The 18,122-nt window shown below is 36.3% G+C and overlaps 1 protein-coding gene across 2 annotated transcripts in view; it reads right to left on the bottom strand.

Annotated features, from left to right (window-relative positions):
- The window catches only part of LOC150090934 (ras-related protein Rab-18-B-like), a 77,601-nt gene extending 61,579 nt beyond the window's left edge, over positions 1-16,022 (bottom strand). For both annotated transcript variants that reach the window (XM_090380733.1, XM_090380725.1), the window contains exon 1: positions 15,759-16,022. In XM_090380733.1, the coding sequence (XP_090236859.1) occupies positions 15,759-15,829 (71 nt within the window). In that variant the 5' untranslated portion in view covers positions 15,830-16,022. The remainder of the gene's footprint in view (positions 1-15,758) is intronic.
- Positions 16,023-18,122: the final 2,100 nt, after the last annotated feature.

The following is an 18,122-nucleotide window of genomic DNA, read 5'->3' as shown; positions in this document are numbered from 1 at the left end:
AGCCTCTCTTGGTAAGAGGATCCCTTCATTCCCCCTCACTAATCTTGTTGCCCTTCTCTGTACACGCTCAAGCAAATCTACATCCTTCCAAAAATAAGGCCTCCAGACCTGTACGCGGTACTCAAAGGCATGGCCTGACCATTGCCTTATACAGAAGGACAATCATCTCCTTTACCCTTCTAGCAAGATTCCTATATATCATTGACAAAACTCCATGACCTGCCCTGGCAGCCTGTCTGCATTGCTCAGAAAACTTCATATCTGACTGCACAATTACTCCCAGGTCTTTTTCATTTTCTACCACCTTAAGTATAGTACCACACAGTTTGTATGTTTCTCAGGGGTTACTTCTACCCATATGCAGTACTTTGCATTTGTCAAGGTTAAACTTCAGTTGCCACTTCTTAGCCCATCTGCCCAAATTATCTAGATCCTGTTGCAGTAGCACACTGCCATTGCTGTCATTAACAACCCTGCCAACCTTTGTATCATCTGCAAACTTCGACACTAAGCGTGATATACCTTCATCAATATCACTGATAAATATACAAAACAACAGTGGACCCAACACCGAAGCCTGTGGGACTCCACTAATAACATTAGTCCACGAAGAGCAGCACCCATTGATTACCACTCTCTGTCTTCTCCCACTTAACCATCCTTTTATCCATTGTAGCAACTTAAACTTAATACCATTCTGCTCCAATTTGTACAATAGTCTTCCATGCGCAACAGTGTCAAAAGCTTTCCTGAAATCCAAATATATGATATCAAAATTATTTTTTGCATTCAGTTCCTTTGTAACCACATCATAATATCCTATCAAATTTGTCAGACAAGACTTTCCCTTAACAAACCCATGCTGTGTCTGAATTATTGCTGCACAACAACAACAAACAGCTGTAGTCTTGTCTAGATGATCCTGCAATGCATCTTTAACCAGTGAATCCATTATTTTACCTGGAACAGAAGTTAAATTAACTGGTCTGTAATTACTCGTGTCACCCTTCAATACCTCTTTGTGAATTGGGGATACATTTGCACATCTCCAGTCCGTGGGGACCTCCCCTGAGTCCGAGGATGCTCTCATAATTATGGTTAAGGGTTTGCCTAGTTGCTTTGCCGCCTCCTTTAATATAACTGGATAGATCCCATCCACCCCAGGTGCCTTTCTTATGTTTAACTTCAACAATTTCTCCTCCACTTTGCTCTCAGTTAGTTATTACAAAATCATTAAGCACCCTGCTACAATTTGATAACCTTCTGCCATTTTCAAACCTTAATAACTCCTCATGTGTGAATGTAGATGCAAAATACTCATTCAGTTTGTTTGCTATCTGAGCAGGATCATCAACAGTCGAACCATCGATGTCAAGTGGACCAATCAGATTCATCCCCTTCCTTTTAGAGTTTATATAAGTAAAGAAATCCTTGCTGTTTTTCCTAGCATCTTTTGCCAAAGATTTCTCATAATCCGCCTTCGCCTGCCTCACCTCCTTTGTGCCCTAATTACAGACTAGCTTATATCTGCCATGGGCTTCAGAGTCGCTTGATAATTTATATGCATCCCATGCATTTTTCTTCTCTGTCACGAGTCTCATTAGTTCATTTGATAACCATTTAGGCCTAAACCTTGAACAATATTTCTTAATAGCTATGAAACTTTTAGTAACATCCACGATTAATTTCTTGAATGCTTCCCACTTAGAATTTACTGTTGGTAACATCGACAGGTGATCCCACTGTACAGAATTTAAAAACTGTCTGAGACCACTGTACTCGCCTTTACGGAAGGAAAAACCCTTTCCTTTACCTCTGGTAGTAATTATATCTTTAAGTAAATCCAACATCAGTACACTGTGATCACTGCCACCTAGTGGTTCCTTTATCTGCAAATTCTTAATACAAGAATGATCACTGCTGATAACCAGAACAAGAGTATTACCCTCTCTAGTTGCCACTCGAACATGCTGCTGCAAAAAACAATCATCCAATAAATCCAAAAAAGTCTTACTAGTGTGAGTGACCAACCCACAAGTTCCAGTCAATATCTGAGAAGTTAAAATCTCCCATTATAAGACATTCTGATTTACTAGCCCATTCTATTTCTCTGTACAATTGTTCATTGTACTCATTCGAGTAATTAGGCCTATAACACACTCCTAATCTTATTTTTGCTTTCACAGTGCTTATGTCACAACAAACTGACTGACAGTGCACTGTTAATCTATATCAACTGGATGCATTTCTTTTGATTTTGTTTTTCTTAAGTCTGAATTACGTAACTCGGGCTTACAAAAGTTAGGAGACTAACTATATTACTATAAATAGTAGCAAAATGATGCAAAGCTTCAAACATATAAAAGCATCAGCAAAAAAAATAAACATTTTTCATTCAATTAATAATTTGTCTAATCCTCCTTTAAATTTATTCCTATTACATGCTTTGACAAAAAAACAAGTGAAAGTTTATTCGAAGAGTTACTGCTGAAATCAAATTTCCAAACATCTCTCCTGCAATCATAATTTTCTAATTTAATTTTGTGTCCCCTTCCTTGTACCATCTGAGAAAGAGTAACATGATATCAGCATTTAGTACATACAACCCATTTGTTAGTACACACAACCCACATAACATGATATCAGCATTTAGTACACACAACCCATTTGTTTTTGCTAGGTTTTAGGAACACTAGAAACTTAGACCATATTGTCCCATAGTATAATGGCCCAGGTTTTTAAGGGCAATTTACTGCTCTGCATAAAGGGATGGTTGACTGAGATAAGAAAGAGTGGTTATTAATGGAAACTGTTCTTCGTGGAATAATGTCATTACATGTGTGTGTGTTTATAGGCTAATTTCTTGTTGTATGGGCAGAAAAACACAGAATAACTCATTGAGAAAACCCCACTCCACCAGCCTCGATTGAAGCCCTTTAGAAATTCTTCCAGTCATCAAAGAAACTCAAGCTCAGACCTTTCTAAACACACAAGTTACTGTTGGGTTTTAGGTGCATCAGCAACCTAGACCATATTGCTCTCTACAGTGGCCAACATGCTTGAAATCACTTTATTGGCCCAGGTTTTAAAGGGCAAGTTATTGCTCTACATAAAGGGATGGTTGACTAAGAGAAGAAAGAGAGTGGTTATTAATAGAAACTGCTCTTCGTGAACTAATGTTATTAGTGAATCCCCAAAGTTTCAGTGCTGGGTCTATTATTGTTGTTTTCTATATTTATTAATGATATTAATGGCTTAATCAGGCTTAATGTCTAAGTTTGCAGATGATACAAAGGTTGACAGGTTGGTTAATGACAGTAATCAGGGTAAGCTACTGCAACAAGATCAAAAAATTAGGCAGATTGGCCAAGAATTGGCAATTGAAGTTTAACATTGACAAATGCAAGGTACTTCATATGGGTAGCAGTAATCCTACAGCAGCATTTCCCAAACTTTTTTTTTAGCTACGGAACACTTTTCATCTCAACATATTCACGGAACACTTACAAAACAAGTTTAGCAGGAGCCAAAGAACTGTTGCTAATATTTTATTACACATGACGCACTGTGCATCAGGAGCATCTTTATTTCCAACACATGTAAAGCTGAAATTCAAATAACTGTCATTATACTTTTGTTTTGGTCTTTTATTAGTTGGTTCCTGTTTTTCACTTCGGATTTCTGGGGAACAAAGGGCTGCAATTGTTCATCCTCACTTTGAAGTGTGACAATATTGTGTTCGTTTTCATCGAGCAAGTTGCAATACTAGAAGTACTTGCTTCTTGTTTTAAAGTTCCTTTTTTCAACCAAAAATCTATGGTCACATATTTTAGTAATAATATTTTCAAAATACTAATTATCAAAAAAAAAATTTATACAAGTGAGTTTAGTTATGATATCAGTTCGCTTCCCTCCTCTCCTTCAATCGTGTACTCCAGGCTAAATCGCACATGAATGGCATACTAGATCACCACATTGCTACTTTTCCGTAAATGTCGTTACCTCTATGCATACTTCTCTATGCAAAGCTCGCGAAAATAAAGTGTTCCACGGTCTATTTCATTATTAGTCTATGCCAGTATATTAATAACCAAAAAAAATTATGTTAAACATTATATTGATACAAAAGTGGTGTACACTACAAATATGCAAAATTTATTTATTATTTATTTTTTTTTAATTAAAATTTTTTGCAGAACACAGTTTGAGAAATGCCATCCTATGTAATGTACCATCTGTGTGGTATTGCACTCAGGGTAGTGGAAAATGAAAAAGACCTAGGGTAATTGTGCAGTCAGATATGAAGTTCTCTGAGTATGCAGACAGGCTGCTAGAACAGCTCATGGGGATTTTGTGAATGATATACAGTGGATTCCAGTTATTTATTTCGGCCACCGGTTAATTGGGTCAAATCTTAAAAAAACAGAAACCAATCAAGAAAATAGCCAGGGTTTACTTCGCTTAATTGGGACAACATGCCATTTAATCGGGGTAGGGGACTGCAGCACTGGAGATTACGCTACGATTGTCTCCGACTGTACCACGTGGTTTGGTCAGATTTCTGGAGATCACAACCATAAAACAATTAGTAGTCACCTGTTTATTGGGCTTTTCTGTTAGTGCAATCCATCATAAACAGATAGTAAACTATCTTATTGAATTTGTGATAATACTGACAGCTGGAATTCTGTGGATTATTGTGGTGAAATGCATTTACACTTTCATGGAATCTTCAATCATATAAAAAAATTAATTTTCAGAATCTTCTCTTCATTCCTATTTTTAAAGCTTCCTAACTTGTTACTCCGTTCTCACTTGCGCATATCGTGTTACTTGCGATTTGTCTGCCGAGTTCTTTGTTATTGATTGCTTATCTTTTTACTGTTTTAAATTTTAATCCCCACCCACAAATGTCAGTGAACAGAAATGTCAACTAGTTAGTATGTACATATTATAGTACATATTAATTATTCCGATTATCACGTATATTCTTCCGATTTTCACATATCATTTAATTTTTTAATTGGTAAGGTAATAAAGGGTAAATTAGTGCTTAATAGATCTTTAACCCCTGGCACCACCATGCTGTGACGGGACTAATTGTATGTCTATTGCTGCAATTAAAGATTCTATTCTATTCTATTCTATTTACTTTTATAGCCTGCAGATAATATTCCTCCTAGTTTCGATAATTAGAATCGCTGTTTAATAGAATTAAAATTCAATTCACAAACCTGATCACAATGATTGGGGCTTACCACATATCATATAGTGAACAATAATTTACTATGGTGACTCCATTATAACATGATTTGATTGTACAGCGAACCAATTATAAAGCGGGGATCCATTGTATTTTTAACTTTTTTTACATGAAACTTCAGATAATTAGTCCTGATGTGTCCAAATAACCGGAATCAACTGTATAGAAATTTTGGAATTGATATATAGGAAGGAGGTAATTATTCCATTGTACAAGGCAATGGTCAGGCATCTTGAGTAATACATACAGGTCTGGAGGCCTCATTTTAGGAAAGATGTAGTTCTGCTGGAACAGATGCAGAGAAGGGCAATGAGCTTGGAGAAATGAACAAAAAGGGTGTTCTTATGAAGAAAGGCATAATTTCTGCAAATTTCAGCATCTAGATACCAGGCATCTATGAGGTGATCTGATTGAGGTGTTTAAAGTTTTGAATGGATTAAGCACACTCTTGTTCAGGCAGGGGCTCACATCTGGTGAGTATGGACTTGGCACACCCAGGGTTCTGAGCTAAATGTCATCATTCTTCTCTCTCTCTCTCTCTCTCTCTCTCTCTCTCTCTCTCTCTCTCTCTCTCTCTCAGGGTAATTCAGAAATTTTTTTTGGCTGATGCAGCATGAGCCTCAGGCTGCCTTGCCCATATAGGTAATAATAAAAATAATAATAATAAAGATTAGGGGGGAATAAATTCAAATTGAGAAGAATGTTTGCAGAACAGACATGCAGAAATTTGCCTTCAGCCAGAGGATGGTTGATTATTGGAAAATTTCTATCTGTTGTTGTGGATGTGGGTAGTTTGAATGAGCTGAAGGAAGAACTAAACAAGTTATTGGAGAGGATGATATATATATATACAGGGTGTCTCCAAAATATTGGTACAAACATTTAGGGGAGGTAGGTAACATCTAAAAGAATGTGGATCGCATAGGAACCCATAACCAGAAACGTCACCGTAAGTCAGTAGACAGCACTGTTCATCAGTTCGTGAGAGGGAAAATTTCTGGTTTACTCATTCATTGATATACGAACTATGAGCTGGCAGACATGCACCTAGTGTACGGATTAGCAGAGGGCAATGGACGAGCCGCTCAACAAATTTATGGTTTACGCTTCCCAGATAGACATGTACCAGACCACCGTTTGTTTGCGCATGTGCATCAAAATTTGTACAATTGTGGATCATTTAGAGGTAACAGGAGTAGTGCAGGCAGATCACATTCGATGCGAATTCCCATATTGGAAAAAAGTGTGTTGAATGTCGTCCAGAATAATCCTATTACCAGCACATGTGCCATTGCCTCTGCCTTAGGAGTGTCTCATTGCAGTGTGCAACATATCTAGCACAACAATTCCTTACACCCCTTTAATCTCCAAAGGGTCAGTTACTGCTCCCCCAAGATCATCCTGCACGTGTGGCTTTTGCACAGTGGTTTCTCCAAGAAAGTGTTCAAGACTTGAATTTTCCAGCCTATGTTTTGTTCACAGATGAGGCTTATTTCATTCGGGAACGCTTATCAATCAGCACAATGCTGATGAATGGGCTCACGACAACCCACACGATGTGCGCCCCCATGCGGCACAACATCGCTTCGCAATAAATGTGTGGGCAGGTATGGTCGGCGACTGCTTAGTCGGCCCATACCTGTTACCATCCCGCATGAACTCCGCTAAATATCGGATCTTTCTTGAACAAGTTCTACTAGGGTTACTTGACGATGTTCCAGCAAATGTGAGACGCAACATTTGGTTTCAACATGACGGGGCGCTTGCCATTTTTTGGAAGGTGTGTTCGTGACCATTTGAACCAGCGTATTGGACGTCGATGGACTGGCTGGTGTGGACCCCTTGCCTGGCCCCCACGCTCACCTGATTTATCGAGCCTTGATTTCTTTCTGTGGGGGGCCCTCAAATCTATCGTGTATGAATCGCCTATGGAGACGGAAATGGATCTCGTGGCAACTCGTCTGCGCTGCTGCTACTGTCAAAGAAACTCTAGGTGTGTTCGACCGTGTCCGCCAATCCATACTGTGTCGGTGTCGCGCATGAATCGCGTCTCATGGTGGAACCTTCGAGCATCTGTTATAACGTCATGAAATGCATCCATCTCGTACTCCATTGTTAATATTATGTCAAATAAATGTTTGCCACTAATTACTGTCTTGTGTCATTTCTGCTGAGACACCCTGTACATATATGCTTCTGAAGTGTGGTCCAGTGCTGCTAACTCACATCTTAAACTGATTCTTTCAATTGAGTATTAAATGTTGAAATGGGCAAACTTAAATCAGGATTTTGTTTAACCATAACTAAGACTCAAATGGCTGATAATGTAACTTTTTCCTTGCTCCCCAAATTAATTAATGTGGAATCTATTATTTCCTTCTCTAAACGTGAATGGGTTGTGATCCTTTCACTGGTCGGTGATGACTTACTTGGCAAATCCCTCCAAAAAAAACAAGGAAAAACTTAAATTAGCTCTGCTATACAATCACATTAAGTTTATAGAAAGAATGTTTCCTGGTATCTCCTTGGCATTAATTAACCAATATTACATTAATCCCTCCGTTATGTGTATCTTGTTAAAGAAAATAATTAACTTTATTTTGTTTGGTCCCTAACTCCACAATAAGAATTTTCGGAGTAAACTGGTATGATGTATTTACTCTCCTCTTGTACATATTCTATGTAAATTCAAAGCAATATGTATCTTTTCATTATTTGATTTTTTCTTTTTTTTTTTTTTTTTTTTTTGTAGTGTAGCCATTAGCATTTTAGCATTAGCATTAGTAGAGGCATTTGATGCAAGAAAGCAAGCTTATGCAGCATCAGCCAAAAAAAAAAAAAAAACCCACTTCCACTTCACCACTCTGTTTGTTCAAAATACCTGTCCAGCTGAGCCTTAAACTTATTTAGGCTATCAACCTCCATCACAAGGGATGGAAGTCTGTTCCACCAACCAACCACCCGCTGGCTAAAGGCAAATTTCTGCACGTCTGTCCTACATCTGTCTTTCCTCAATTTGAATTTATGCCCTCTCAGGTGATTTTTCTGAGCTAGAGGAAGAATCCCATCAGCATTGAGCATGCTTAAACCATTCAAGGCCTTATACACCTCTATCAGATCACCTCGCTGGTGCCTAGTCTCCAGACACTGTAATTTACAAAACTTAAGCCTTTCTTCGTAAGAGCACCCCTTTGTTCCATTCACTAATCTTGTTGCCCTTCTCTGTACTCGTTCCAGCAGCTCTACATCCTTCTTGAAATGAGGCCTCCAGACCTGTATACAGTACTCTAGGTGTGGCCTGACCATTGCCTTATACAAGGGAATAATCACCTCCTTATCCCTGCTGGAAAAATTCCTGTATATCATTGACAATACTTCATGAGCTACTCTTGCAGCCCGTCTGCACTGCTCAGAGAACTTCATATCTGCCTGCACAACCACCCCCAAGTCCGTTTCATTCTCTACCACTGTCAGTGTAGTACCACAGAGTTGATACGTTGCTCTGGGGTTGCTGTTTCCCATGTGTAGTACTTTACATTTGTCAATGTTAAGCTTCATTTGCCACCTCTCAGCCCATCTGCTCAACCTTTCCAGATCCTGTTGCAGCAGCATAGTGTCAGTAGTGTCCTTGACAACCCTGCCAACCTTTGTATCATCTGCAAAAGTGGACATTAAGCTTGATATACCATCATCAATATCATTAATAAATACAGAAAACAATAATGGACCCAACACTGAGCCCTGAGGGACTCCACTAATAACATTTAGGAGAGGCTTTAAACTTTCTGATTAAAATTTAAAAGGATATTCATTTTAAACTTTAGCAGTGCCATGAAAATAGTTTTTATAATTATGATTTAGCAGAGTTCAAAAATATTTGCAACATCTGAATAGGTTAAGCATCTTAAACAGTTGTAACTCATCCATATTTTTTTGTTAGGATTTTTTTTTTTTTGGCTGGTGCAGCATAAGCCATAGGCTTTCTTGCACCATGCAGCCGTTACTAATATAAATAGGAATGTTTAAAATATATTGTTTGTTTGTAATAAAAATTAAAGTGAATATATTTATGCCTTTCAATTCACACAAATTTACCAGGAACATTGAGCTATAGTCTTTTCTTTTACCTTTCTTATAAATTATCCTAGAAATAAGAATATCAGTTTGTATTGATATAAACCCTCTGTACTAAAGCACTTCCAGACACCATTCAAGGCTGGCTGGATTTACTGAGATGCAGCACAGTTAGTATTAGCAATGGCCACATGGTGCAAGGAAGCTTATGCTGGACCAGCCAAAAAAGTAAATAAAAAAATAAAATAAATAAAAAAAATTTTCAAAATGTAATAAAATGTAAAAATTATTTCTGATAAAGACAAAGGAGTGAAGGCAAATTTTGTTGCCTTCAGGGCCCCAAATTAATGGGGTGAGAACTCCCAGTTCAGTGTAATTACTATAATAGGTAAAGTTATTTAGCTTTTGTATCAGTAGCGGAATGATGCAAGAATACAAGCCTATACGGAATCAGTAAAAATAATAATAAAAACTGCCCACCTCACTCATCCATCCACTCCAAAAATTTGTCTAGTTCTTCTTCCTTGAATTTTCTCAAGGAATCTTGAGTAAATTCACTTCAACAACAAAAACAACAGATTTAAGTTTGTTCCAACAATTAACCACCTGCTGGCTGAAGGAAAATTGCAACCATCCTTCATTAATTTGAATTTATGCTACCTGAAATGTGTAATCTCAGCAAGAGGGCTATTAAGTTGTTTAGGAAGAATGCCATCAACATTGAGATTACTCAATACATTCAAAGCCTTAAACACCTTAATGAGATTTTCTCTCACATGTTTAGTCCCCAAATGCTGCAATTTGCAGAACTGAAGTCTTTCTTGATAAGAACACCCTTTTGTTCCTTTCAGCAACAATCTCATTGCCCTCATCTGCACCCATTCCAACAGATGTACATCCTTCTTAAAATGAATTCTCCAGCCATATACAGTACTTAAGATGTAACATAACCGTGGCCTTGTACAAAGGGATAATCACCTCCTTATCCCTGCTAGCTATTTATGTGCACCAAGTTCACAGACTATTTGAACCAGCATTGGCACCATTCATTGTCTTTATTACTACTACTACTCCTTGTGACTTTTATAGATTTTACATTAAGTAGCAGTCCGACTCCTGTACTACCCTCAAAATTGTCCTACTGTCTTCTTTGAATTTACTAAAGTCATTATTTAAATTAAGTGATGATTTTATTAAATTGTTTAAAATTATTATTGCTTTATTATTATATTTTTTTTGGTTTCATGTTATGTAAATTTTAATTATTCTTAACTATGCTTTCTATTCAGGACCTGGGTAGAGTTAAAATGTATGGTCTTATAATAAAAATCAGCTTTGATATAGTGAAATATGTATTTCTCATTATTGTAACCATGTCCTTTAACTAATGTATTCACTATAAGTAAGAAATTTTGTTGTTTTTTTTTTTTTTTAGCATTAGCAGAGGCATTTGATGCAAGAAAGCAAGCTTATGCAGCATCAGCCAAAAAAAAAAAAAAAAAAAAAACCCACTTCCACTTCACCCCTCTGTTCGTTCAAAATACCTGTCCAGCCGAGCCTTAAACTTATTTAGGCTATCAACCTCCACTACAAGGGATGGAAGTCTGTTCCACCAACCAACCACCCGCTGGCTAAAGGCAAATTTCCGCACGTCTATCCTACATCTGTCTTTCCTCAATTTGAATTTATGCCCTCTCAGGTGATTATTCTGAGCTAGAGGAAGAATCCCATCAGCATTGAGCATGCTCAAACCATTCAAGGCTTTATACACCTCTATCAGATCACCTCGCTGGTGCCTAGTCTCCAGACACTGTAATTTGCAAAACTTAAGCCTTTCTTCGTAAGAGCACCCCTTTGTTCCATTCACTAATCTTGTTGCCCTTCTCTGTACTCGTTCCAGCAGCTCTACATCCTTCTTGAAATGAGGCCTCCAGACCTGTATACAGTACTCTAGGTGTGGCCTGACCATTGCCTTATACAAGGGAATAATCACCTCCTTATCCCTGCTGGAAAAATTCCTGTATATCATTGACAATACTCCATGAGCTACTCTTGCAGCTCGTCTGCATTGTTCAGAGAACTTCATATCTGCCTGCACAACCACCTCCAAGTCCCTTTCATTCTCTACCACTGTCAGTGTAGTACCACAGAGTTGATACGTTGCTCTGGGGTTGCTGTTTCCCATGTGTAGTACTTTACATTTGTCAATGTTAAACTTCATTTGCCACCTCTCAGCCCATCTGCTCAACCTTTCCAGATCCTGTTGCAGCAGCATAGTGTCAGTAGTACCATTCTATAATACAGTAAAAAAAAAAAAAAAAAAAAAAAAAAACTTACTCTCCCAAACATATTGGCTGATCCATACATATGATTGTCAGTGTTTTAATTCTATAATGTGAACCATCTCTGGCAGTGTGCTCTCCAGGTCATAAAATTTGGGAAATATTCTAGTGCCCTTCACTTATAATAAACAGATATTTATTTATTTAAATAATAAATTAAAAAATCATAATTTAAATAAATTAGTTTGGAACTACAAAATAAAAAAAATAACATTATTATGATTTAAAAAAAACACAAAAATTTAAATTTGTTGGCCAGCATATTCAATCAAGAAATCAAGTTCTTCCTGGTGAAAGCATATTGACTGACCACTACTAAAGAAATTTCATACTGCTGAAAGTGCAACAAAGAAAATTGCATTAGCATTTTCTGGAATGTTAATGGTATCATCCTCATACTACTTCGAAAGAAATACAAAAAACGATATTTAGCAGTTCTGAAGGAAAAATTCTCCCAAGCTTTGCAGCAGAAATACACATTCAGAAATATTCAGGAGCCAGCTTTCTTCCCAACAATGCACTTGCCCATCATGCTGTCCAGATGCAAAATGTTTTGCAAGAAACACTAATTAACACATCCTGCACCAAAGCATACTTACTGGACCTCACACCAGACAACTTATAGTTCAGGCCCGGGCAAACTACGGCCGCACAGTTTTGTGCAGCTCGCAAGCTTTAATTGTATTTTCTAAAAAAGTTTACTTATTTTATGCCTTTTCCGATGCCTTTTTTGGAAAATAAATTTGTATATATAATACATTATAGAATTTGTCGACTTGTAAATTGTTTTATCATCTCTGTATTGTTCAAATTGAGATAAAATTTGAAATTGTGTGCGAACCGGAGCGAGCCTACGGGCGCTTTTATAACGGTATAATTTGCGATTATAAATTAACCGCGTGAAACTAGGGTAACAGACAACCAGTGCTGACGACAATGGCTTCGGCGCCTCCATAGCCAGGTGGGCAGGAGCAGCAGCGTGTAGCACACGCTTCTTTATTAGACCGGGGTTCGAGCCTGTCACCACCAAATATGGAGGATGCGAAAAGGTCAGGGAATGACCATCGCATATCCCGGAGCAATATGGCCTTAGTTGCCAATGTTCCTAAAAACCAAATAACAAACAAAACAATAGACAACTGCTTTGCTGCAGTAGCGGAGTAATAGGATAGGACTGCTGACCGGCCACAGTTCCAATCTGTTTTCTCTGACGGTCATCCCGCAGTTAGTTTTTTTGCGTTATCTTTGGTTATCATCTTGGTGCCAGTAGCGATAAAAATAATATTTACGCCCTTTTAAAAATGAATAAAAAACGAAAAATTCAACAACAGCATCGTGTCTTCAATGCAGAGTGGAGCACAAAATATTTTTTTGCTAACATACCGGTAAATAACAAGACTATTTGTCTCATTTGCCGGGAGAGTGTCTCAGTGTTGAAAGAGTACAATATTAAAAGACATTTCACTAATAAACATACCGAATATGGTGCCAATTCAACTCTGGAAGCAAGAAAGAAAACTTTCTTTCTGCTGATGGATTGATTCAAAATTTATCTAGACAACAAAATGTGTTTACGCGGCTAACTAAGAAACAAGAAGCTACTGTAGAGGCAAGTTTTGTTATTTCTCGTATAATTGAAAAAAGCAACGAGACTTTTTCTGATGGAGACTATATTAAAGAATGTATGACTGAAGCTTGTGGAATTATATGTCCTGACATTAAACACAAATTTGAGAATATAAGTTTATCTGGGCGAACCATAGTAAGAAGAATTGAATGTATCGATACAAATTTGAATAAGCAATTATTATCAATATTAGAATCCATAACATGGTGCTCGATAGCTCTCGACGAAAGTAACGACCAAAAGAATACTGCGCAGTTATTAATTTTCCATACGGGGATGTACCTCTAATTTTGAAATTATTGAAGAGCTTCTTTCAATGGAATCTCTTAAAGACCAAATAACGGGCTGATATACAGTATTTGAAAAAGTTAAAAAATGCTTAACAAGATATAATTTACAATGGAACAAAATGGTAAGCGTAACAACTGACGAAGCACCAAGTTTGACAGGTAAAAATGTTGGACCGTTAAAGAAAATTCGGGATAAAATTTGTGAAAATTATCCTGATTATAATTTAATTACAATTCATTGTATTATACATCGACAAGTATTATGTAAAAATGTGTTAAAAGTTGAACGTGTCACATCTTGTATCATTAAACTAGTAAATTTAATACAATCGAGGGCCTGAAACACAGACAATTCGTTAATTTTCTTCAAGATATTGAATCTGAGTACACAGATATTCCTTATCATAGCCAAATTCGATGGCTTAGCTTAGGAAAAGTTCTTCAGCGAGTATGGGATCTTAAAGATGACATCATTCTATTTTTAAAACTGAAAAATATTATGGACTTTCCCAAATTAACTGATAATAACTGGATTTGTGATTTTGCGTTTACCCTGGACATCGTGACACACTTAAATACTTTCAACACCATGTTACAAGGGAAAAATTTATACACCCATGATAGGGTAAAAAGTTTGAATGGATTTCAATTAAAACTCCAGTTGTTCCTTCAACATTTATTGATTAGCAAGGTAGACCACTTTCCAACAATGAAGTTGCTGAAGATTCCAGAAAATAAGTTTGAAAAATATTGTGAAATTATCGACGCTTTGAATGATGACTTATCACAAAGATTTGGCGACTTCCAAAAAATTGAGACAAGTTTGGCAATAGTGCGTGACCCATTTTCAACAGAAATTGGCAGTGCACCGAGTGAACTACAGCTTCAGATTATAGATCTGCAGTGTGATACCGATTTAAGGGAATTGCGCTGATGTGAGGAAATCTGTAAATTTTACAATACTCTTAATTCGAACAAATTCGACGAACTTAAAGATTTTGCCAAAAAATGTTGGTTATTTTTGGATCAACCTACATATGTGAACAAACATTTTCCATCATGAATCTAAATAAAAATTCTTTACGATCAAGCATCACCGATGAACATTTACAAGCAGTTTTAAGAATCTCAACTACAAAATTAACACCCGAAATTAAAAAAAAAAAATGTTAAAAGATGTAAAACAGTTCCATTCATCTCATTAAATCCTTGGCTGTTAGAGAATAAATTTTTTATATTATATTTCTTCTTCATGATAACAAATAATATATATATATATATATATATATCTAAAAATAGTATTTTACGTGCGGCCCGCCTTCTTTTTGAATTCCTATTGTGGCCATTCAGCCCAAAAGTTTGCCCAGGCCTGTTATAGTTATTTCTAATGAAAGGCTCTCTTGTGTTATGACAATTTCAATACAATCATTAGTACCATTTACCAGTAGGCTAAACACATGCCTAAAGAACACTTAGCTGTGCATTCACAGTTTATGAAAAAAAAACTACACAACTTCTTGAAGCTACCTTGAAAAATAATACCAGTTGATTTCATTCCTCTACCAAGTATTATTTCTATTAAATAAATTGGAAGACATTGAATGCTTCTGATATTATCACAGAAATTCCCACCACACTACTAGTATATTTGATGTAAAATATTTTTTTTTTCCTTAAGAATTCAACATAAAAATTTATACGTTATTACTTATACAATTTTCTGTGACATCCTTTCGAAAAATTTTGATATATTTCATATAAATGCTCCTATTTTGGCTGGTACAGTTTAAAGTTGTGCTAATAAAAATTATTAGATTCACATTATAAAATAATGTCACTTCAGTGCCTTGATAACCGTCAATATGCCCAGGTCCCATCTTTTCACAATGGAATTTCCTTTCACAATAAGGAAACATCAGTAGTGTTATGTCTCATTTCTCAAGTTGTTTGTGTTTCACAGTGTGCGTGTGGGTGGGGATCCATAAAATGATGTATATATCAAAGCAACTTCAGCAGGTTTTTTTTTTTTTTTTGTAAATAGTGAATAAAGTTTTAACTTTTAACTGTTCATGAAATTAATTGCACCAATATAAATGGCTAATCTACAACTGATTACAGTACAGCTTGCCTATAAAATTCTAGCTGAATTTCAAAGAGCTCACCTTGACTTTCCAACGTCACTTTCACCGATTATAAGAATTTTCAGTGTGGTTAGTACACCGTCTTCTTCCATAATTCAATGCAGGAATACCTTTCAAATCCCTCTACTTTTTACAAAATCTCCAAAAACAAGACAGCCCCTTGAGTCATCACAAAGTACTGGATAGTTATAAAGTCCCTCTAGCGATCAGCTGCGCACTTTTCATTTTACATACTGTAATCACTTCGGTTCGTAAACTATGACGTGAGGTCACACATTGATGACAATATAGTACCACCATAAAGGTAGTAGCAACAGCAGCTTCTTAAAATTAATATAACCACAAAAATAATAATATATAAGCTTCTCTGTACCTTTGTTTACTATTACTTTTTTTTTTAAACAGATGTCGTGAAACCTCACAGTGAAAACTTAAAACAGATATACGACTTAATATTTTTTAATAATATGAAAGGATAGTAAAAAAAAATAAATATAAATACCATATGGCTACCTTTTCTTTACAGCAACAACATAATTTAAAATCATAAAGAATTTATGAAATAAAATTATTTATATATTAAATTAAATTAAATTACTTACTTCTGCATAATGAAAATATTACTTAAATGTCGTGTAAGGAACACATGTGATATGAATTCGAAAATTATTAGTATTATTATTATTAGCCATATGGCACAGGAAAGCCTGAGGCTTATGTTGCACCAGCCGAAAAAAGGAAAAAATCCCGAGTTACCCTGAGAGAGAAAGAGAGAGAGAGAGAGAGAGAGAAGTAGAAAGGAATCACCAAGAAAGAGAAGAATAGAGATATCCAGCTCAGGACCCTGGGTTTGCCAAGCCATACTCACCAGATGTGAGCCCCGGAGTTCTTAATGATATGAATTAAAAATATTATTTTTGAAATTAGTAATGTCCAAAATATTTGTATGTGCAAAATTTGTAGTGCAAAATATATAGCATATATATATATATATATAACCTCAGGGGCTCACATCTGGTGAGTATGGGCTTGGCAAACCCAGGGTCCTGAGCTGGACATCATCATTCTTCTCTTTCTTGGTGATTCCTTTCTACTTCTCTCTCTCTCTCTCTCTCAGGGTAACTTGGGAATTTTTTTTTTTTTTTTTGGCTGTTGCAGCATAAGCCTCAGGCTTCCTTGCACCATATGGCTAATAATAATAATAATAATAATAATATAAGTACGTATCCCTTCGCGGTACAATAGGTATTATGATTGCCGTCCTCCTCACAATGGGTGCAAAAGACCTAAGGAAGAACCCCATTGATGACTTGAAAATGTTAATAAGAAAATAAGCTCACCGAACAAACTAACACGTTGGTCAGGTGAGCTTTACCCATGTAATTTATATATTTAAACATATATAAATTATATATAAATAAATTTATATATATAAATTACACTGGTTGGCATCAATTTTCTCCCTGAGATAATTTCAACGGATTCTTGTAGAAAGTATGTTCAAAAACTCAGATATGTGCTTGAAAAGTTCTCATCACACTCAGTTTTCAAATATAGTACGTTAGTAGTGTACTATATTTGAAAATATTGTACATATTTTCTTTACTATATTTACTTTATTTACTATATTTGTAAGTGGGTTTTATAATCTTTTCCATCTATTTTATCTATTTATTTTCTAGAACATTCGGAAGGTTTATAGAGCATTCAGAAGCGTTCTGCAACATTCAAGAATATTCCGGAACATTTCTAGAATATTGTTACATGCGGAAGAAAGGTTTGAACTTTCAACGCAGTTCTCTAAAAACGTTGTGAGACTTCTAAAAACTTCTCTATCGGGATATATACAAGCACTCTCCGCCTTGCAAGATACTCGACTTAGGGAAATTTTACTTTACGTAAGTTTTTGCCGGACGGACGGTGCAAACTTAAAAAAAAAGGGGGGGGGGGGAACGTATTTTGCGTCCCGTAGGAATGGAGGTATCGTGTAAATATCGGCCGACCGGGCTAGTCGCGTGGGTAAAAGGCCTGCCTGGTAATCCAAAGGTCGCAGGTTCGAATCCCGCCTCGGGCTTGGATTAAAGTACTGCAAAAACCTTGGGAGATGCACTATGGCCACAGAGGCCGATGCGCCAACAACTCCAAAAAAAAAAAAAAGTGAAAATATCGTAATGTGAACCCAGTAACACATTGTTTGTTTGGTTTTTTTTTTTTTTTTTTTTTGATAATTCATTCCAAGACCTCGGAAGTTGAAATTTTCGTTATATAACTAAACTGTTTACTCTCTAAAAGGTCATTTTTATAATGGAAATTGCACTGTACTTTCATCGTTATCATACCTTCCGAACGCCTTTGTGATGTTTTTCTAAAACACATTTGTAGAGG

The sequence above is a fragment of the Mastigoproctus giganteus genome, chromosome 1 (assembly GCF_048544385.1).
Source record: "Mastigoproctus giganteus isolate SK-2022 chromosome 1, ASM4854438v1, whole genome shotgun sequence".
NCBI lineage: Eukaryota > Metazoa > Arthropoda > Arachnida > Uropygi > Thelyphonidae > Mastigoproctus > Mastigoproctus giganteus.
Note: the sequence above shows the minus strand (reverse complement) of the source record. Positions and strands in the feature narration are given on the sequence as shown.